Source organism: Camelina sativa, chromosome 8 (genome assembly GCF_000633955.1).
Source record: "Camelina sativa cultivar DH55 chromosome 8, Cs, whole genome shotgun sequence".
Taxonomy (NCBI): domain Eukaryota; kingdom Viridiplantae; phylum Streptophyta; class Magnoliopsida; order Brassicales; family Brassicaceae; genus Camelina; species Camelina sativa.
In genome coordinates, this window is record NC_025692.1 from 1972121 (window position 1) to 1993498 (window position 21378).

The 21378-nt window shown below is 36.8% G+C and overlaps 7 protein-coding genes across 14 annotated transcripts in view; 4 read left to right on the plus strand and 3 right to left on the minus strand.

Moving 5' to 3' along the window:
* LOC104705636 (protein PNS1-like) overlaps nucleotides 1-535 on the plus strand; it is a 4369-nt gene extending 3834 nt beyond the window's left edge. Inside the window, exons 4-5 of the mRNA XM_010421679.1 lie at nucleotides 50-108; nucleotides 208-535. Of these exons, the coding sequence (XP_010419981.1) occupies nucleotides 50-108; nucleotides 208-381 (233 nt within the window). The 3' untranslated portion in view covers nucleotides 382-535. The remainder of the gene's footprint in view (nucleotides 1-49; nucleotides 109-207) is intronic.
* LOC104705638 (pentatricopeptide repeat-containing protein At5g13770, chloroplastic-like) lies at nucleotides 940-3813 on the plus strand. Its single transcript, XM_019228257.1, has 2 exons — nucleotides 940-2702; nucleotides 3020-3813. Exon 1 carries the CDS (start codon nucleotides 1082-1084, stop codon nucleotides 2618-2620), a length of 1539 nt encoding a protein of 512 aa, XP_019083802.1. The 5' UTR covers nucleotides 940-1081; the 3' UTR covers nucleotides 2621-2702; nucleotides 3020-3813.
* On the minus strand, nucleotides 3806-5182 carry LOC104705637 (N-alpha-acetyltransferase daf-31-like). Its single transcript, XM_010421680.2, has 2 exons — nucleotides 4816-5182; nucleotides 3806-4361 (listed from the first exon to the last, which is right to left on the minus strand). The coding sequence occupies exons 1-2, from the start codon at nucleotides 5113-5115 to the stop codon at nucleotides 4086-4088; spliced, it is 576 nt and encodes a 191-aa protein (XP_010419982.1). The 5' UTR covers nucleotides 5116-5182; the 3' UTR covers nucleotides 3806-4085.
* Nucleotides 5670-7845, minus strand: LOC104705639 (agamous-like MADS-box protein AGL15). 2 transcript variants are annotated; one of them, XM_010421682.2, is made up of 8 exons: nucleotides 7392-7845; nucleotides 7138-7198; nucleotides 6985-7049; nucleotides 6800-6899; nucleotides 6666-6707; nucleotides 6365-6406; nucleotides 6127-6290; nucleotides 5670-5987 (listed from the first exon to the last, which is right to left on the minus strand). In XM_010421682.2, the coding sequence occupies exons 1-8, from the start codon at nucleotides 7571-7573 to the stop codon at nucleotides 5864-5866; spliced, it is 780 nt and encodes a 259-aa protein (XP_010419984.1). In that variant the 5' UTR covers nucleotides 7574-7845; the 3' UTR covers nucleotides 5670-5863. The 2 variants fall into 2 exon arrangements, with proteins under 2 accessions (XP_010419984.1, XP_010419983.1); XM_010421681.2 differs by having other exon boundaries at nucleotides 6985-7058.
* LOC104705640 (pheophytinase, chloroplastic) lies at nucleotides 9170-11936 on the minus strand. Its single transcript, XM_010421683.2, has 6 exons — nucleotides 11745-11936; nucleotides 10870-11518; nucleotides 10244-10470; nucleotides 9945-10136; nucleotides 9689-9845; nucleotides 9170-9600 (listed from the first exon to the last, which is right to left on the minus strand). The coding sequence occupies exons 2-6, from the start codon at nucleotides 11506-11508 to the stop codon at nucleotides 9349-9351; spliced, it is 1467 nt and encodes a 488-aa protein (XP_010419985.1). The 5' UTR covers nucleotides 11509-11518; nucleotides 11745-11936; the 3' UTR covers nucleotides 9170-9348.
* On the plus strand, nucleotides 12609-13933 carry LOC104705641 (E3 ubiquitin-protein ligase makorin). Of its 7 annotated transcripts, none has more exons than XM_010421687.2 (4): nucleotides 12614-12778; nucleotides 12930-13009; nucleotides 13111-13170; nucleotides 13701-13933. In XM_010421687.2, exons 1-4 carry the CDS (start codon nucleotides 12716-12718, stop codon nucleotides 13723-13725), a joined length of 228 nt encoding a protein of 75 aa, XP_010419989.1. In that variant the 5' UTR covers nucleotides 12614-12715; the 3' UTR covers nucleotides 13726-13933. The 7 variants fall into 7 exon arrangements, 4 of the variants coding, with proteins under 4 accessions (XP_010419989.1, XP_010419986.1, XP_010419988.1 ...); XM_010421686.2 differs by having other exon boundaries at nucleotides 12616-12778; nucleotides 12930-13004; nucleotides 13701-13931; XR_002032942.1 differs by lacking the exon at nucleotides 13701-13933 and having other exon boundaries at nucleotides 12609-12778; nucleotides 12855-13009; nucleotides 13111-13457.
* LOC104705642 (uncharacterized protein At5g39865-like) lies at nucleotides 15571-17282 on the plus strand. Its single transcript, XM_010421688.1, has 2 exons — nucleotides 15571-15877; nucleotides 15994-17282. The coding sequence occupies exon 2, from the start codon at nucleotides 16056-16058 to the stop codon at nucleotides 16878-16880; it is 825 nt and encodes a 274-aa protein (XP_010419990.1). The 5' UTR covers nucleotides 15571-15877; nucleotides 15994-16055; the 3' UTR covers nucleotides 16881-17282.

A 21378-nucleotide genomic window follows, 5' to 3' on the forward strand; every position in this document is an offset into this window, starting at 1 on the left:
TGCAGCGGATGCGTCTGTGTGATTGTCGTGGCTGCTTGGACTCATACAGTTTACAAACCTTTTACAGCCACCATCTCCTTACTTGCCTTCTTCATTGGATACCTCATGGTAAATAACACTTATACTATTGAACTCTAAAAGGTTTTTGATTCAACTGTATTCTCATCATATATAATCATTTTGTTTTTGGTGGGAATGTGTTAACAGACAAGGATCTCAATGGCATTGCCACACGCCTGCGTAGGTTGCTACTACACTTGCTACGCGGAGAATCCAGAAAACAGATTCTTCGACAATAAACCAATAAAAGATAGGCAAGCTTTGATAAAAAATGGACGTGTTGCTGTCACCACCCCTAGAGTTCGCCGTGCTCTAGCCTAGCTTAATCATCATTTTTTTATTTCCTGCATGATTGATTGATATGGCTCTAGGTGTTAAATTTTTCAGAAATCAATAAATTTAGTTACAAATTTGTATTTAAATATGAAAAATTAATTTAATAACAGAAAGAGTGAAGAAGAGTCCAACAATATCATCAGTGGGGTAAGGAAGAATTTGTGGATAGACATAAGCTCGTGACATCAACACAATCCAACTAATGTGCCAAAAGCCAAGTTGGCTGAGCTTTTTTTTACTCTTCTTTTTTTTGCTTCTTTGTTGTTGGTGAGACCCTCCTCTCAATTACTTTCTTCTGTACATATTTTATTCTTTTGTTCCTTTCTGTAAATGAGTATATTCCATTCTCAAAATTTTAAAAGTAGCTTGTTTTTTAAACTTTTTGTAGTCCATTCTCAGTTTCTATAAGTTGTTATAAACCGGGAGGCCCATCAAAGCCCAGTTACAAGAATCCTGATAAACCGATCTCTAAAGAACAATCTTATCATCACATGAAATCTAAAATACGCCACGTGATTCGTTGATGACACACGAACCCCGAATACTCAAAAAAAAATAAAAAAATTCAAACCTGTGGTCGAATTTTATCCTCGCGCTGAACTAGCATCCACAGGTGAAAGACGAAGAATAGAGAAGAGAGCTCTCTCTCTCTCTCCTCCTCAGACGCACACACACACACACACAAATGGCCATCGCGAGTGGGTCGTGGGTAGCCACCGTGAACCACCATACAAATCCCCACAGCTTCACCTCTCCGACGAAACACATTTTCTTTCTTTCACAAAAGCCTCACCATTCCCATGTCTGCTGCTCTCTCGTTCTCGAGGAAGATGAAAAGAAGTCGCCTGGTCCGAAAGAAGACAAGTGGCCACTTTTCGGACCGGGCACAGATGGTCTTAACCGGGTCTTATCCAGGTTTCTCCGAGACCCGGAAACCCGAAAACTTTCTTCTGAATTCTTCGAGAAAGCTAAGGAGAACTCAGAGTTGAGGACGACCAAGCATCTGATCAATTACTTGGTGAGTTCCAAGAACTGGGACCTGCTCCTCTCGCTCTGTGAGGATCTCAGGGAACATAAAGCATTGCCCGATGCTCATACCTGTTCCAATCTGATCCGGAGTTGCATCAGCGATAGAAGATTCCGAATTACGCATTGCTTACTTAGCCTGTTTAGATCAGACAAATCATTGGCCGCCTCTGCATCTGATGCAGCGATGAAAGGCTTTAACAAACTCCAGATGTATAGTAGCACGATCCAAGTTTTTGATAGGATGAAACAATCTGGGGCAGTTGAGCCAAGCCCGGGCTGTTATTGCAGGATCATGGAGGCTCATGAGAAGATTGGTGACAATCAAAAGGTGGTTGAGTTGTTTCAAGAGTTCAAGAACCAGAGGTTAAGTTTCTTGGCCAAGGAATCAGGCAGTATCTACACGATTTTATGTTCTTCCCTTGCAAGATCAGGACGGGCAATCGAAGCTCTAGAGGTTTTAGAGGAGATGAAAGATAAAGGAATTCCGGAAAGTAGTGAGTTGTACTCTACGCTGATCCGTGCCTTTGCAGAAGCGCTAAAGGTTGAAATAGCCGAGAAGCTGTTCAAAGAAGCCGGACAGAAGAAACTGCTGAAGGATCCAGAGATGTGTTTGAAGGTTGTATTGATGTATGTCCGAGAAGGACAAATGGAGAGAACTCTAGAGGTTGTGGCTGCGATGAGAAAGGCTGAACTAAAGGTCACTGACTGCATACTCTGCGCGATTGTGAATGGATTCTGTAAGCAAAGAGGTTTTGCGGAAGCAATAAGGGTTTATGAATGGGCCATGAAGCAAGAATGCGAGGCTGGGCAAGTGACTTACGCAATAGCCATCAATGCATACTGTCGGCTAGAGAAGTACGACAAGGCTGAAATGTTGTTTGATGAGATGGTGAAGAAGGGATTTGACAAATGTGTTGTCGCATACTCAAACATAATGGATATGTACGGAAAAACAAGGAGGCTAAGTGATGCGGTGAAACTAATGGCGAAGATGAAACAACGAGGGTGCAAACCAAACATTTGGATTTACAATTCCTTGATTGATATGCATGGAAGAGCAATGGACATAAGGCGGGTTGAAAAGATATGGAAAGAGATGAAGAGAGCAAAGGTGTTGCCANTTCTTTTTTTCTTTCTTCCCGACTGTCTCTCTCCCTTCTCTCTTGTTTCCGCATGCGAGAGAAACGGCGATTGATGAAGAAGTCGGAGAAAACAATGGATTCTCGTCGAATCCATTGAAATTACCGGTGCAAACCCTAACGAATCGGAGAGAGAAGGTTCGTTTCTCATGTCTGATTGATTGCATGTTTTTCTTTTAGGGTTTCAGATTAATCGGATTGATTGTTAGGATTTCGGATTAATCCGATTAGAGTTTCTTTCTCTTCCTCTTCTAATTGTGTTGATTCGTTTCTCTTCCTCTTCTAATTGTATTGATTCGTTCCTCTTCCTCTTGTAATTGTGTTGATTTGTTTCTCTTCCTCTTGTAATTGTGTTGATTCGTTCCTCTTCCTCTTGTGTTTGTCTATTAAATCAATTGGTTTCTAGTTTTACTCATCTAAAATTCTTAATTTGGAATGTTTTTTTTGGTTTGCAGTCAAATTAACAAAGATGTGGTTGCTTCCGTTGGAGAAGAAGTAAAAGAAGAAGCTTTGATTGGAAACGAACCGTCACAGAACGTTGATGATGTACTGTTGGCGAAGTCGGAGTTGAGTGATTTCACATACGAGGAGGATCAATGGGTGACATATGGGCATGCTACGATTCATATGACTCTGTATGTGAAGCTTTGGTGGATGGAACGGTGGTCATGGCAGAAGGAATTGGAGATGTGAAGGTGATGAAGGGACGGAAGAAGAAGACAATCGCTTATGTGATTTCTGTGCCTCAGATGAATTCAAGAGGCTGCTCATTCAAATCGGGAGAACATGGTGAGTGCATTGTTCGTGATCGGAATGGAGCAGTGTTTGGATGAGAGAGGATTGTCTATTCGTTTGCAAGTGGTTGGTGAAGGTAATCTCACCTCTTAAGAAAGCTATGCTCTTTTCACAATTTGGTACTAGACCACTTAAGTCGTATGTGGACGTATAAGTCATGGTTGGTGTATTCTCAAAAACCAGCTGGATCGATGAGCTAATGAGGCTGTTGCAGGACATGAAAGTTGAAGGAACCAGGCTTGATGCGAGGCTCTACACCTCAGCTTTGAATGCTTTGCGTGATGCTGGTCTCAATTCCCAGATCAGGTGGCTGCAGGAAAGCTTCGACGCTGCACAAACTAGTGCTTCAAGATATTCTAATATGAAGAACATAAAAAATTTGCAGGGTTCTGGAGTTGAAAGTAAACTGTAGAAGTCAAGATTCTTTTGTAATTAAATATACAACATTGCCACAGAGATCTTGTATCTTGCAAATAGAAGATTTCCATCTCAAGTTGTAAAGCCTTAATGAAAGCTAGGGATTTCCAAAACATGATACATAAAAAAAGAACGGCTAAGTTTCAAGTACAACAAAAGAAAGACAAAAGAGTATCACAGAGTGATTAACCAAATGTATTTTTTTTCACTCGAAATCATATGGATGGAAAATAGCGAGCAATACTAGAGCGAGCCAGCGAACCCACCTCAATATACTCATAATTATCTTGTAGCCCTGCCTTCTGAGTCTCACTTCGAAACTGCTTTAGCATCTGCGGGTTGAGTTGTCTCAACAGCTTTTGCATCACCTGAACAACATCCACCTCCATGGTGATGATGACTGTGGCCGTGGTGATGGTTTTGCTTCCCCTTAAGATGTTTCCGCATGTCATAAGCGTCCTCCCCATCCGCGTAATACTTTGCTTCTACATCATTAATCTTGTAGCCTAATGTCTCTGTGTACAGGTTGAATGCTGCTCGGTTACTTCTCCTCACATGCAGAGAAACATACTCTGCCTCATAAACCTGCCAGAAAACCACAAGAAGTTTAATAGGAAAGAAAACAACAATCAACATTGGTTCTCCTGTTTTTCATTCACAGATAATCACAAACTAATCTTCTCCGTCAGTCAGTCATCCAAAGCAATAGCACAATGAGAGACAAAACTTGAATTCTTGTACATTCTACAACAGAGCTTGAGTTGCTTCAAATTCCAATCAAGAGAAGAAGAAGAAAACACAATTCAAGATGTGAAAAAGTAGCTACCAACAAGAGTTCAGTAACAGAGATAAGATTCCAAAAATTTGATATAAAAAGCTATTTACTTATCATCATTATATCAATCTTCAACATAAACTCAAATCACACTAAGTAAGAACATGTTATCCAAATAACACAATACGAATCTATATACTGCTTCGATGATTCTGCTTGATAAATGCAAAAAATATAAAGGAGGAATAAAAAGATTTAAGTAACCTGTTCCATGGCAGCCTGAGCGGCGGTCATGAGCTTAGTGGCGAGACCGAGCTTCCTATGAGTACGAAGAACAGCGAGAGAAGTGATATGGCCGTGACACTCGTTGCTCTCTTCCTCCATCTTGGCTAACACATAGCCAACGATGCGGCCATTGTAGTCCTCGGCGACGTAGAGAAGCTGAGGCCATGAGAGGATATGGTAGAGGTAATACTTCATCTGGTAGTTCTCAGGAAGACACATGAGATTGCAGGCTTGCATCGCCAGCAAATCATCCACCGTCGCTCGCCTGATGCAAACCATGGCTGCTCAATGCTCTGCTTGATTTCTTCTCTCTCTCGCGGGGATAAAGAGGGGTTAGGGTTTTCTCGGTCTAATTAATAATCCCTTCTCGAGCTTTTATTAATCTGGGGACGAATTGTAATTAACTGAAAAATACGGGGTCCTTATTGAAACTTTCGCTGATAGTTTCGGGGAATATTGATAAAAATTCTTATAAACTTTTTAGTTGGACATTCTGGTCTAATTGGGCCTTTTTAATGAATTTTGATTGTAATGAAGTAGAAAAATTCCGACAACATTCACTTTAGGGGTGTGTTCTGGATTGCCCCAAGTTTATTTTTACAAGATCTTCTTATTTGGTAACTTGGTTAATTTGTTACTTTGATGGAAGTAAAAAAGAAACAGAGAGCTTTGTATACCAAAAATATCTTGTTTCCCAGTGTGTCTTAGAATCACAGATAATACTATAAGCTACTTCTTTGTCACTTCTTCCAATTGTATTTTGTTTACTACTTACTCGAGATAATTAATTAACCTTTGTGTCATATTAACAAATTTGAGACGAGACAGAAAAATAATCAATAGAAAAAGTACAGAGAGTTAGATTAGGAGAAAAGGCAGATGAGATCAAGTTAATCTTCTCTTGTTTTTTGCAAGTTATCTCTTCTAAATTTACTTTAAATAATGTGATACTTGCTAAAGAGGAAACATTCTCTACCTCACTAAACAGAGAGAACCTTTGGCTTTTGTTTTCAGGTGGAAATTTTTGCTAAACTAGACTGATCCTGTCTGCAGTTGCTGTGGTCGTGTTTGTTGTCACCGAATCGCTTGATGGGCTCTCTCTGTCTCCTTCATTCTTCCTTCTATCATGTGCATGTGCATCTCCCGGCAACCTTGGAGATATGACATAGTAGTAAAGAATTTATAATTCCATTAGTGTTAAGACATATGCATACTAGAGTAAGACAACTATATATCTAAAATGAGTTTCCTATATTGGAACCAATGAACAGAAAATTATAAGAGCAATACCCTAATTGCAAAGTTGTGTCTGAATTGGTTTTCTGGAGGCTGCAGTTACTGTCGTCCAAGCATCCATGGTTTAGGACAGCGTTCCTGGGATCTATGGCGAAGCATTTGATGTAGGATGGAACATAGTGAGTGAACGACGGGAGAAAGCTTCTGAGTTCCTGAACCTGTTTCAAGAGAGAAGTCAGAGAATGAACCATTCACGACTGGAGGTGACTCAACGAAAACTATAATTAAGGACCTGTCTACGTAAGGTCTCGTTTTCCAACTCTGCTCGTTGTTCCTGCAAAGTAAATTATTATATGGCTGGTCAAGAAAAGAATTATACTTTTGTACTCTGTACCTAGTTAGGAGTCTTAAGTCAAACATAATGCACACACTAGCTAGCTAGTTAGAGCATAAGCTTGTCAAAGAATATCGTAACCACTATAGAGGGAACATTGGTTTTAACAAAGGTTCAGAATCATGTGATCACATAAGCTTACTGCATTTGGTTATACACAGTTGGAAGCTAAAGAGGAAAAGCGAGTGTTGTTGTTTACCTTGAGGCGAGATTCTTCAAGTTGGATAGCCAACAACCGTTCCTGAAATCACATAACCTTTTATTAGGAAAATGCAAAGAGAACTGAATTATGAGACACAGAGTGATATTACTAGTTAACTGTCAACTACTAACCTTTCGCTCTCTCACAGATAACAAGGCATGATGTAGTTGCTGCTCAAGGTTTTGCAGCTCTTTGAAGTTCAGAATATTCAAGCCCTTACCCTGAAGTTGTCTACAAAAACACACAAAGCCAAACAACATTTTTAAGATAAAGTAGAGAAGAATAGAAAAGTAAAAGTGGGATTAAGATTCCATACAAATGTTTCTTTTGAAGCTTTGAAATTTCATCCTTTAAAAGGTCCACCTCTGCACAATCCTCCTCCTGGAGATTCTAAACGGGCAACAATCAGATTAAGATACAGAAAAGAAAACAGAACAATTTTTCAACAGATGAACACAAAAATTATCACCTCAACTTTAGAATCTGAAGAACTCTGGTAGTTGCCGTATCTCGAAAGTGTTTTCTTCATCCTAAAAAATCAAATTTAGCTCAATCAGAAAACAACTTTTAACACTCAAAATGATCAAAACAAACATGCAAAGATTCAATTTTTTTGACTAAGGGAAAGACTAAACCCCATCCCCAAATCGATTTTACATCAAATCAAGACATGCAAATACAAAATCGAATCAAAAAAAAAAAAAGAGTGTGAAAAGTAGATACCCAGAACTGGAGAACTCAAAGAGCTTGCCAGACTTGGAGAAGACGATGACAGCAACCTCAGCATCACAAAGAACAGAGAGCTCATGAGCTTTCTTAAGCAAACCAGCACGCCTCTTGGAGAAAGTAACTTGCCTGCTGTTGGCATTCTCGATCCTCTTTATCTCGATTTTACCACGACCCATCTCTTCTCTTTTCTTTTTCCCCCAATTTTTTTGAATCAATATCGCACCTTAAATTAATACACAGAAGAAGAAGAAGAAGAAAGGTTCAATCTTTCTACCTTCCTCGTCTCCGAAATGGGGGTTTTGGGGGAATCTATTAATGGGAACACCGAGTTTACTAAATTTGGATGGAATATAATTTTTTTAGAAAGAAAAAAAGAAAAAAACCACTAATGAATGTTGTGTGTTGCATGGACTCTGTTTTGCGTGCTCTCTCTCTCTCTCTCTTTCTATTATTTTTGCTTTCTTTCAATTTTTGAGGGGTACAGTATTTGCATGACACCTTTTTGCCACATTTGGAGGATTTTGCCAGTTCTTCTGGGTCCTACTTTCCCTTTTCTTACTAAAATAAAGTTGTTTTTTTTCCTCTTTTTCTTCTTCTTCTTCTTCTTCTCTCTTTTAAATTTATACTGTATATTGTTTACTTAAAATGTATATTTCTCTTTCTTTAATGTGAGCAACAATGTACAAACAGTTTCTACTTATAAATTCCTAAGTTAAATACTATAGTATATATCATTGTTTTGGTGATTAACATAAATGGTATCAACTGTTAATAGTTGGTTTGAAACACCAAATTTTTTTAAATCTCATGTTCATGTTGGATAGCCTTGTTATAGATTTTGATTAGCAGACCAAGATTATATTCAAGATACCGACTTACTCTTGGTCTTCTTGCCTCGAAAAAGTAACCTGTGATATGTCTTTTCAAACACCCGTAACAAGTTCAAATACTAATCTTCACCTTTGGGAACCAAGAAAGTACATAACATGCATGTTCAAATACACTCACATGCCTTAGGCTTATATGACTTCCAACTTTCTTCTTTAGGAGGAATCAGAGTGTTTTTTGAGCTCTACAACATGTCCTTTAACTTTCCATTTCCAATACCAAATTTGAAAACAACTCATTTGGCCTGCAGCTTTCAGTGTTTTTTTTTGTTTGTTAATTTGAGGGTCTATTTCCCTCCGGGGTTGGTTGTTTGTAGTTTTCGAATACCTCTTTCGAAAACCTGTCCCATCTTGAAGAATCAAAGACCATAAGGAAATATTTTTGTGTATTGCTTAGAATGACTTACAAGTATTTTATAGACTACAGAAGAGATCTTAGAGAATCTAATTACAATCACAAAGATATAAACTATCTTTGACCAAATCACATCTTGTTACGTGATCGCAGGAGCAATAACTAGGTGCGTAGATGAGGGAGCTGATTCCGTTAATACAAGTGAATAAATGGGACTCTTTCCTGCTATGGAAGTTGCCAACAACACAAATGGTTACTATCTAAACACAGTTACTGATAAGAGAAGCATTAGGAAATATATATATATGAAATTCACCGTCTCCAGAAAATAACACAAACCAGCACGACGTCAATAAGACAATAACATTTGCAACAGAAAGAGTTCACTTGGAAGCATTTCTGAGATTTGGCACTGGCAGTCTCTATTTTACTGCACAAAGCTAGTCAATGTAAGGTTCCAGCTCTGCCTTCCTTTATTGATCTGAACCTGTGGATTGTATACAACACTCTGCGAGACAAGATTTTCTAACTACCTATCAAGTAGACATTTTCTCAACTTTTTCCCTTTTTGAACATTTATAAATTTGAATTCTACATACAATTATAGCTAGCATCTAATCATCGATTACAACTAATTTACACTAGATGATGACGGAAAACAAAAAACAAACAAATTTACACTAGACAACGACTGTTCCATGCTTCTTTTCTATGCAGACTTCCCTCCAAACACCCTTGTGAAACTGGATTTGAAAGATTCTCTAACTCCACCCCAGAACGAGTAGTTTGACCCATACATCAACAGATTCACTGCTTTCTTCCAACCATCTCTCGGGAACTCAATTTCTCTACCAATGCTGGACTCCTCCCAATTTTCTTCTGTGTCATCCAAAAGCGGGAGCGCTTCAAAACCACCAGACTCCAGGTGCTTGATCCACCCCCGCATGAGATAGTTCACCACCTACTCGTTTTCATATGTAAACCGGTTCATTACTCATATCCAAAGCCAACTGCAGAGTTTGAGGAAATTTTTCAGTTGTTCATTGTACCTCAGGGACTTCATCGTGTGGGCAGTGACCTGCTGGGCTGATCTCGTAGTATGGAGCGTTGGGGATTTCCTTCTTTATCTTCTTTCCCCACATCGGACTCACCCATGGATCTTCTCTTCCATACATGAGACATATCTGAACATTGTTTTCCTTACACCTATAGCATAGACCATCAAATAGCATTCTCTATAAGCGATAAGACCAATCAGGCAGAGGGAGAAAACATATAAAACAAGAGAACCACACTGTGTTATACCTAGATAAAGCTTCAGAGAAAGATAGTTGTCCACCAGGAGCAAGCATGATCGAAGCAAACGACGCTGCAGCAGCCGGATGCTGCGTAATCTCCACAATACGTGAGAATACTTTATCCACATTGGTAGAATGGTCTGTGTAGACCTGTTTAAGTATCTCAGCTATGCTTTCAGGATCACTTATCTTCTGCCATCTACAATTCCATGGGGAGTATAACAAAAGTAAACATATTAGACTGATGGTAGAGCTAGAAAATGATACTTTGCAGGTCAGAAGATCTGTTCGTAAAGTCTCACTTACACCAATTCTGTGATTTTTTTCACTCTTGCCGGCAGAGGGAATGCTCCGGGCCATGGAAAGAGACGTGCTAGCTTCGGGGATCTTACTGGATTAGGGAAGAAACCCCAGAAAGGTGTTGCATTAAGCAAGGTAACACCCTTTACCAGGTGAGGATGGGTTGCTGCAAAGTAGAGAGCTACATACCCTCCAAGTGAGTTCCCTGCAATGTATACAGGCTCACCGATAACCTGTACAACAAATACAATATACTCATAAACTTATTTCAGGTGAAATCGTAATAAGTGTTCATTCCTTTATTTCTTACTGAAACTAGAACACAAGCAGAATCAAGAATGTGGATGAATTCTAATCTTCTAGTGCATCCTATACCCTCCCATGCCCAAACCAATCCCAAAAGACTCCATACACACACTACTCAGGTGTTGATCTGGTAACTAATGAAATCCATGAGTATAGGACTCATAGCGACAATATTCAATGAAAGAGCTAAAACAAAGCACCATCCTCTTCTCCTAAACTTTCCAAGACTTGAGACAGATTGAAGTTTTGAATATAAGTTGATCAAGAGCTTAATGAGTAACATAACAAATGAAGAGCATAGTTAAAGTTTCACTGATATGGTTTACCTCTTCTACAAAATACTGAACTTGATCCCTCCAGAGATCCAGCGAGAACACGAGTTGGTCAGCCCATGGTTCAGTTTTATCACCAAATCCCCAAAATGGTTTCTCATCATCTTCAGAGGCACCAGTTTCTTCAGCCACGGTAGTAGTAGGATCTTCAGTCGGGAGAGATAAACCCTGGCCGAGAAAATCAATAGCCCACACTCTATAATCCCTTCCCAAATCAGTAAGCTGCTTCTCATAATGAAAAGAACCAACACCAAAGCCAGGAAGAAACAACACCGGAGGAGCCTCGACGTTACCACAACCTGATTTCTCATAATGCACTCTGAGCTTGGGTCTCCACTCACAGTGAGAATGACTGATTCGAGCAGCAGCCTCGCCATTTGATTCATCAGGCAAACCAGGTATCAAAACCTTAGAAGTAGATGATTCTCTTCGTCTTGTGGATATAGTACCCAATTCCTCATTCTCACCAACCACATAACCATCAGAATTCCCATTCCTAATCACAAACCTGGATTTCCTGACCCCAGATAAGAAGAGACTTGATCGATTTGGGACCAATCTTTTCGTGGCTAATTCACCACTCCAAGTCACAACGGAACACTGAGGCACGAAGTTCAGTGAGATAATCTCCATAACAAAAATCCTGTAAAACGAACAAATCAAAAGACAAATCCTTTAAATAAAATCGGCCACTCAGAAGGACAAAAACACGAAAAAGTTGGAATTTTTTTTGTTTAGCTGAAACGGTTCATGAACTCGAGGTAATCTTCTGTGGAATTGAAATCAAACAACAACACCAGAATCGTCGACAGAGAAGTAATTTTAACCCAGAAGAAAAGAAAAGAGTTTGAAAGTTTATTTTTTTTTACCTTAGAGATTGCGGATGAGAGAAGCTTTCATCAAATGGAATTCTCTTCTCTTCTTAGACGGTTCGGTCCGTTAGTTATACAGAAACGAAACGTCTCTTAATTTTGACAGAGAAAGATTTTTTTTTTTAATTATAAGAGGTGAAGAAAGAATTGGCTTTGCGTGCTGGCTTTTCGGTTTAACTTCTTTAGAATCGTTCGGTTCGGTGCATAACGACAGCTAAACGTTTTTGTTGCGTGTGTTTTATTGTATTTTCAAGTTCAACTAATTGGAGTGGGGGTTTTATTTTCCTCACTATATGACACATTTCAGTAGGGTTTTTTTTCTCTCACAATATGACATTTTTCTTTTTTGGATCACATTGCTGATTTGATACCGCAGAAAAATATATATATTTTGGTTACAAGAAAAATATCAACCAATGATAATAGAACACTCTTTCTTTGACATTATCATCATCTTACCCCAAAAGGATCTCAGACTTTGAATTGTGTGACTATCTGAACACCTGCAAATTTCATAGATATCCTTTTATTTCATTTAATTTTTCTAGCAGTCACTTCGAATTATTTTTCATTATTTAGAAACTCTTTTGTTAAAAAAGTCATATATAAGCTCACTCCTCTTTATGTAAAAGTAAAACGGCATGTCAATTATCTTAAACGATAAAATAATGAAAGAATTACTAGACTAGTACATAAATAAATCATGGTTTATTATTAGAGTAGGTCTTTAATCGTTTCACTTACTAGAGTAATACATATTTGTTGGAAAAAGACATATAACCACCTTTATAATCTTATTATTACATAAGTGCTATTATGAATTAATTTTTAGTTTAAAAAAAACTTAAATATATATAAAAAAAACAAATATAAACCATGATAAAAAAAAAAAAAGATTAGACCTAATTCTCTTTTCTCTCTCGAGCTCCAGCCCCCGGGGAAAAATGTAGATCCGAGGCCGGATCGCGATGGTGTGTGGTGGAAGCGCCCTCTTCTTTCTCTCCGCACAATCCCCATATGTCCTCCGACAGGTACACCCCAAACTTCTCGATTCATCCTAACTCTACCTCTTCAATTTTGTGTTTTTTCTTTTGTATTGGTGTAAAGGTCGATGCTTTTTGAAGTTGGTTTGGTTTCTGTGGAGGGTTCAATTCATTTCTTTATCCATTTTCGTTTGTGAAGTTCTTCGTCCATGGCTCGTGCTTGAAAGGGGAAAATTGTGAATTTTATCATGACTCTAAGGATCCGCCGAATAATGTAATGTAATCTCTTCTCAAGATTGTTTGTTTCTTTCTTCTTTAATGCGGGTTTTGAATTTTGAGTCTCAAAATTTTTGTTAACTTGTTTTGTTATGTAAAATTAGGTTTGCACATTCTACCAAAAAGGGATATGCTTTTACGGGAGTAGATGTAGATATGATCATGTCAGAGCTTCTTCCAATGCTCATAGACCACCTCTTACCTCTGATTCTGAGTCTCTTGATCGCTCTTTGTGTTGTGAATCTTTCCACCCAGTTCCATAATTTTGCTTATGTATTGGGAATTTGGTCATAACTTTAAAACCGTATACCTAAATCAAGATCTGTTTTTTTATGTGGCTTTATATGTCTGTTGTGAATCTTTCCACTAAGTTCCATAATTTTCTGGTTGTTTTGGTACTCTTTTTGTACTCGCCATCAAGACAGATGAATTTAGTAGCTTTATGGCTTCATTGCCTCTGTTTTAAGTAATTGGAAAGTGAAAAAGCTTCTAGTTTTGAATCCATATATGTGAATGAAGTCATAGAGACTATATGATACACTATACGGGTATCAAATTGATGATTACTTGGTTTAATGATTTTGCCTTTCCATTGGGAGTTTATTGTATACAGTTTGTCCCTTCTTGGTTCTTGTATATAGTGATAATTTAAAAGATTTCTCACTTGTTTGTTTGGCTTTTGATGATTTCTCAGGTTACAGTGCAAGTGTTTTATGTAGGTAAGTAATAAGTTACCAAAGAAGGACCCTCACAGACTAAAATATGGATTGGGATATTTAGGGTTTAATAACAACAATCACATGTTATGTTAGCTCTAGTGAATTATAGTCTTGTTGTATACCTCTATTTGTATTGTTGGATAATTAGAATATCCTCCGTTGCTATATTGTTGTTTTGAAATTTATAAAATTATTATTTTGCTCTTCATCTACCTTTTGAGTAGCTTCATACCACCATTAGAGTTATTGTGCATATATCCAATTGTCTTGATGACGTTTATAAACCGACAAGTCAATTGCCTCAAACTCCATTAGAACATGTACATACAAACCATGCAAATGACAATAACATGGTTTGTTTTTAGATCATGAAGATAAGTATTAGCTAATCCTTAGGCCATACAAAAAAATTGCAATCATAGTGATCTCCATCAACACTTTACCAACACATACATATCCAACTTAGTACAAATTCATGTATCTCTTAGCTTAGGGCAATTTTGTCTTTTCACCATTTAGGTAATCTCATTTAATCTAAAACATATTTTTCTAATGATGACTTAAATTTCTTAAATCTTTACCAATTACAAACTCTATTACCACACTAAACGCTAAGTCTATGAATTTTAACCTATTTTAGTAAGCCTTAACTCTACCACAACACAATTCAAAAATTCTATTCTCAACAATAACTCTATCATCAACAATAACTCTGCTGTCACTATTTATTAGTCTGCCATATAACTCAATTCTACCTTTTTACTCTACCACCACTACAATTAAGTCTATCGCCTATCTCTATTTCGCCCATAACTCTAAGAATCTTTTTCTTGCTTACTCTACCACCACTAAAGTTAAGTCTACGGCTGATACTTACTCTACCTCAAAACTCTACGGGTTTTACTAACTCTACCATAACTATTTATATCTTTGCCACATAACTCTACTAGTGTTTTAACTCTCTCATATAACTATATCTCTACCGCCACTCTACTTCAATCTACCACATAAATCTAAGTAAAACCATAAATTTATTCTCTAACTCTACCAATTTCTACTAACTCTACCGTCACTACAATGGTAGACTTATGGTTTGGCGGAACATTTTCTCTCCAAAAACAGCTCTCTTTTAACATTCTCTTTCCTATGTGGCTTTTAATTACGATGGTATGTAACGTAATTTTCTTTTTCCTAACACAGGCGATTTTGCCATTTAGAAGCAAACCTACTTGCTCCCCATTCTAGTAATAAACCACTATTTATGACCTAGTATAGTAATCCTCCCTAAAATAGTTAGTGCATTACATAGGTTAAGAGCTTTGGAACGGCCAGGTTAATTCTAGTTGTGTTGTGGTGTTAATCTTGGCTCATTGTTCGATTCATCAAAGTTCGTAAATTGTGTATAGGATTGTAATATGAGTTTTACATCACATTCACAAGTCATTAATTTACTTCTTCATCTCAAAACTTAAGGCAAAGAAGAAGAAGAAAGAAACACCTTATATATAAAATGGTTTCAGAATGAAAAACCAACAAATATATCTTCGGTAATTGTAAACCGGACGTGTAATCTGGTTTCTCTCCCCAAACCGCTGGAACCATTTGAATAACTTTTTTTTTCTCTTTATTAATACGACAACCAAACCAACCGCGTTTTACCAATAAAAACGACTTTTCCTCGCAATTTAACACCATTTTTAATTATTTTTGTAATTCGTTTTCCTCGAAGGAGCATATCAAATTAAAAAAATATTTCATAAAGAACCTTTAAATAAGAGTCATAATAATTAAAAAAAACGTTGAAAAAATAAGAAAAGAAAACAGAAAAATTCTTTGCTTTGCAACAAAAAAAAAAAAAAAAAAAAAAAAAAAAAAAACAAAAAACAAACAAACAAAGGGGCTAATTCGGAGCTCTCCTCCACATCTTTCTTCTTCTTCTTCTCCGCAACCATCAACAAACCAACAAAAACAACCAAAAAATTCCCCAGAAAATCACATAATTCTTTGAGATCATCGGTGAAATAACTCATTCATCAGCTCAAAAAAAAACCGCACTACTAGTTCCGATCGTTTTACACCTCGAAAAAGCTGATTCTTTTTCCGATAAGGATCATTCCAATTCCAATTTCTTCCTTTGGGAGGTGATCGATCGGTAAGCCAATTTGTTATTTTTTTTTTTCTTTCGATTTCGATTTGTTTGAATCTGATCATCATCATCATCATCTCATCATCATAGGTTTTTTTTTTTTTTTTAATTTCTTAAATTAGGTTTTTGCCACAAAATTAGCCGTCGGAAAGGGTTTTGTTTCTTTGCGATCTGAGGGGTTCCGATGGCGGGATTGGAGAAAAACTCGGATTTCTCAGGGAAGACCAAATCGTCTCCCACGTCGACGTTCTTCAACAGGTCCCTTACAATTCACGGGAGAACAGCGGCGGATTCAAACCCTAAACCCCACAATCTCAACCCTTCCCTGAACCGTACAACCTCCATCACCAAATTCTACACCCCCGTAGAATCAGTAAGCACTTCTCTCAAAGGAAAAGTCAAAAACCTCTGTAAATTGTTCGAAAGTTCGAAACCTTCGAAGCCAGCTCCACCTGAGATTCCTCAGAAACAGAAATCAGGGAAATCGCTTTTATCCGAGTCTCGGATATCGCCTTTTTCGACGATAAACAACTCTGTGATACGTCTCCCAGGTACAGAGGATAGGATTGTGGTGTATTTCACTAGCTTGAGAGGGATTAGGAGGACTTTTGAGGATTGTTATGCTGTGAGGATGATCTTTAGAGGTTTTCGTGTTTGGATCGATGAGCGTGATGTCTCCATGGATATAGCTTACAGGAAAGAGTTGCAGATTGCAATGGGTGAAAAGAGTGTTGTGTCTTTGCCTCAGGTGTTCATCATGGGGAAGTACGTTGGTGGTGCTGATGTGGTCAAGAGTTTGTTTGAGATTGGCGAGCTTGCCAAGATTCTTAAAGAGTTTCCTATGAGACAACCGGGTTTTGTTTGCCATTGTTGCGGTGACATTAGATTTGTTCCGTGTTCCAATTGTAGTGGTAGCAAGAAACTGTTTGATGAGGATGAAGATAGACTCAAGAGATGTCCCGACTGCAATGAGAATGGTTTGATACGTTGTCCCCATTGTTCTTCTTGAGATGATCTCATCATCATCATCAACCTTTCTAAAAAAAAAAAGAAAAAAGAGGTATTTATTATTCTCTTTTGATATGTCCATTGTTGTTGTTAGTAAAACAGTGAATGATGATGCTACGAGTATCCGAAATTCTCTTTTGGATCAGCAGCATTTCACTTTTGGGGTTTTTTAAGGCTCTTGCGATCAACGGTTATTGGGAATGCTGTTTGATCGTGGATTTTAGTTTTATGTATGCTTGCTACTAAGGACTAATGTAATTTGTGTAGTCAAAATGTCTGAAACGGGTAGTAAGCATTTTGACGTTCGTGTGTCAATGTTGTGAAAGACAACTTTGTTCGTATGCTATTATATTTTGATTGTAAATACTTATTAGCGTGTTTATGGGTACTATGCTGAGTACGACTTGCTTGATCTGTCTTTTTATGACAACTCTGTGAGAAGGATTCTACCAACATAATCATCTCTTGATCGTCTCAAACCCAAATCATTGATCGAGCGTAACTATTGACAATATGCAAAACTTGCTCCCGCAGCCACCCACTATAGGATTCTATCAGTGACATATCTATAAGGGAAGCCGGCCATAATTCATTTTTACATCGATAAACCTTTCTTAGAAAGATGGTACTGGGCAACTCCGATGCAAAATTACGGTTTTAAGTGAATGAACATAAATATAACCTCTATTGTCAGCTAAACCAAAAGAAACTAACTAGTAACTACTCATTCAAATGGTCCATTAGCTTTTTGGCGGATACAACAAGGAAGGAATCAATCCAAAATACATCAGTACTTCGGTGAAATGACAGAGTCAGACGTGGTAAATGAGAGCACTTGATTAGTTGATTATAACGAGGTCGAACTCTTTTAAAAATGTCAGGGAGTCTTCTTAAGAGTATATTTTCCTATGAGGCCCACTGTCCAAAACTAATCTTTTGCAATCTGAAGCAAATTCCACTCTTGAAAAGCCCAAGTGTATTGATGATGAGGCAGCTCATCTGACAACTCAACTTTTAGAAAGCCCAATGTTCTTTTGTCATCATCATCCACATCACCACCACCATCATCATCATCACATCACCACCATCATTATGAATGTTTATGATTGTGATGGTGATAATGATGATAATATGATGATGTTGATGTGATGATGATGATGATGCTGATTAGATGATGTTGGTATAAAGATGGTATGATGATGTACTGATGTACACACAAAAAAAGAAGCCAAGTGATTGTGAAAGTGCAGTTCTGCAAAAACAATTGTCAACTGATTAGTTTTATAGTTGGCCATTTTTAGACAATTCTCCCAATGTATAAATATTATAGTTGCATCCAATTAGATCTAAAGAAATATACATGAGTAAATTAATTAATAATCATTCATCGGTTTCTTTCTTTACCAACTTGATTTTAAATTTGTCTCTTTCGGCACGAGGAAGTCCTTTTTACGTTTGAGTTTGCATCTTTCCTTCTTTTATAGTTTTAGTCACAGTTGACGGTTCATAGATAGATTGTTTTTTCACGCAACGTTTTCACTTTCAATTAAAAAAAGGTGTGTGGGTTACTTGAACAGTTGAACTACTTACGGGTATCTTCTTCGCTCACGCATCCACCTCCCACCATTTAATACACACCTTATTTGATTATTTTCATTACTGGATAAATAACCGTACTAAAGCTATTTTCGTATTTTTTTATATTCTAACTTTAAGAAAAAGTTCTGCCCGATATGAAAAATTTCCATTACCATTGGACATATATTTCCACATAAAAGTATGAAATTAAGAACGGGACGGCTGTTCCCTCCTAGATCTGTTGACTGGTTTCCTGAGTTGTAAAATTAGGTTGTTCTAGTTGGTAGATCAACAAGTGGTCGACTCTAGCGTATTTTGTGTTTTCTATCGGTGGACATGGCATAGTGTTGATAGTTTTGTCATGACCACATACATAGCTTCTGCATCGTACATGTTTCATTTATCACTAGAGAGTATGCCAGGCTCGATCGATTGAACGTCGAATGTGTATTTCGGTGCGACGGTGCTAGTGATCAATTCTGCGTAATATATTTTATATATATGCTATTGACCGACGGGAGAAAGATATGATGGATTTGAAAAAAGGAAATGCACATGCATGTTTCATATATACTTTCATGGATGCGACATATGTGCTCTAGAACCATTTATATACGTCGGTTTGGTGCAAAAGCATGTCCTTTTTCTAGCTAGCTAGCGTTTTGAAAACTCGGCTATATATATGGTCCTAATTAATCGGTAAGCCAAAAACTATCTCGCTCCAACCTTCATATAAATGTATGTGTAGTTTAAACCTAATATATATTTGCACAAAAGACCTAATATTTAATTCTCGTAAGATCATATTTATAGATGATTTAAATAAAATCACAATTTAAAGAAGTATATAAAGTTCTTAATATTTTACAAGTGTTATAATGTACACTAATATTAATGAACGGTTTTCTTGTAATCAATATCTTTAAATCTACAAAGTGACTCTCTAGATTTCATATTTAATGGAAACAAAAGAATTATTATTATTTTAGATAATTGCAATGATAAACAAGCTAAATAATCAAATTCTTCATAGAAATTATTTGCTATTTTTGCAAATGCATGCAAGAATTAAGTCCAAGTTGACATGTCGAGTAAGTTTTATTTCAACCACCTCAACGAATATATACGGCCTTCAAGCATACGTAACCGTCTCAAAAAGTCAGTTTCCAAATAAAAAAGAAAACGTAAAATGTTAGGGTATTGTGTAAGTTATTGAGATTCTTCTTGTGGGCTAGCTAGCTAACGGAATATTAAATCAATTTCGAAATGTTGCCAGGATATGATGAGAACCATGTGATGATACGTGATTGCTTTTCTTCAACTTGGTGACGAGAGAAAAAACAATTAAAGGAGAAATATAAGAACAAAAGCTGTACCACCCAGACGAACTCGCAAAAATGAGAGTAAAAGATCAGATCTTATATTAGCCTCTTCCGCTGAAGCATAAATTATGCTGCATAACACATGTAATGCTAGAGTCCAACCGCATTTGCTACGCCATTTTTTTGTTTTTGGAATATTTCCGCCTCCTATACACCCGTTCTCGATACTACAAAACATTGGGATCAGACATATACATCTTCGATGAATAATATTTCGTGTTTGAATTGTTTATTTCTTTCACGTACTTCTCATGTTTTGAATACATAGACGTATTTATACTGCATAGTGCATTAGTGCGTATACACGAGCTATAACATGTTAACTCTTGTTATACATAATTGTTATTTTCACATACTAGATATAAATAACAAATAAATATATATGTTATAATGTCGTCACATAAATAAATAAATTAATCATTTGTTTGTCAACAATGTATATGATACCCATAACATTATTAAACTTAGAAGTTGATTGATACAGGAGATCTGGTATTATAAAGTTTTGAAAATGTTAAGTTGGCAATATGTGTGTGAATATATAGACTATAAACACATGCATCTACTACATGAAACACAAACACATGGTTTTCTTAATACACAACGACATGGATATAAGTCCAATATTATCGGCGTATTAAAAAATAATATGAGGGGGCCGGGGGTCATGAGTGTGACAATCAACCATGTGAAATCTTGTCTTTCTATATATATCCTTTGATTTGTTATATATATATATATATATCTTGCGATAAGCTTATGCCAACTGACTTTCAAATTAAATGGAATATTCTCGATTTGCTAGGTGGTTGGATCTCGTAAAAACAAATAATATATGCAACACAAACTTATTCTATTGCTATTCTCCTATATCCGATTTTACCGAATAATTAAACATTTCTTACAACTAGGAATATGCTCTTTTTCCGGGCAATTAAGAATATGCTTAACACTATTACAAAAAAGTAAAAAACAACCATGGTTGTTTATCCTAAAATGTACATACATACAGTATTCAGTAGTAGCTAGATCTATCATTTATATCATGCATATATATATATTTAAAGACGTGGAGATGTTTTAACTTTTAAGATTCTCTATATTTTAACGACGAGACGCCGACGTGGAGTAACTAATCTCTTCCTCATGTATATTATCATATACATTGTTGATTGTTGTAGTATTGTTCCAAGGAGGGAACTTGAATAAATAGAATTGGGTGAAATCCATTAGTTGTATTTGGCCTCTGGTCAATAACAAAACATTAAATGAATTCATAGCAAAATTAATAACTCCATTTATAAATAACGAATGAACAAACTTACCAACGTTGATATTTTGACCCACCAAAAAAAAAAAAAAAAAACAGAGAGAGAATCATAAATAGAGCTATGAACAATATATTATTTATGGGGAAGGATTCAATAGTTACGAATGATATAAATGATAAACCTTACTATAGTAGTAGTAGTAGTACCTTAAAAGAAGCCATTGGCCTGGGGGACAATGAATTAAGTTTTTTTTTTTTTTTTTTTTTTT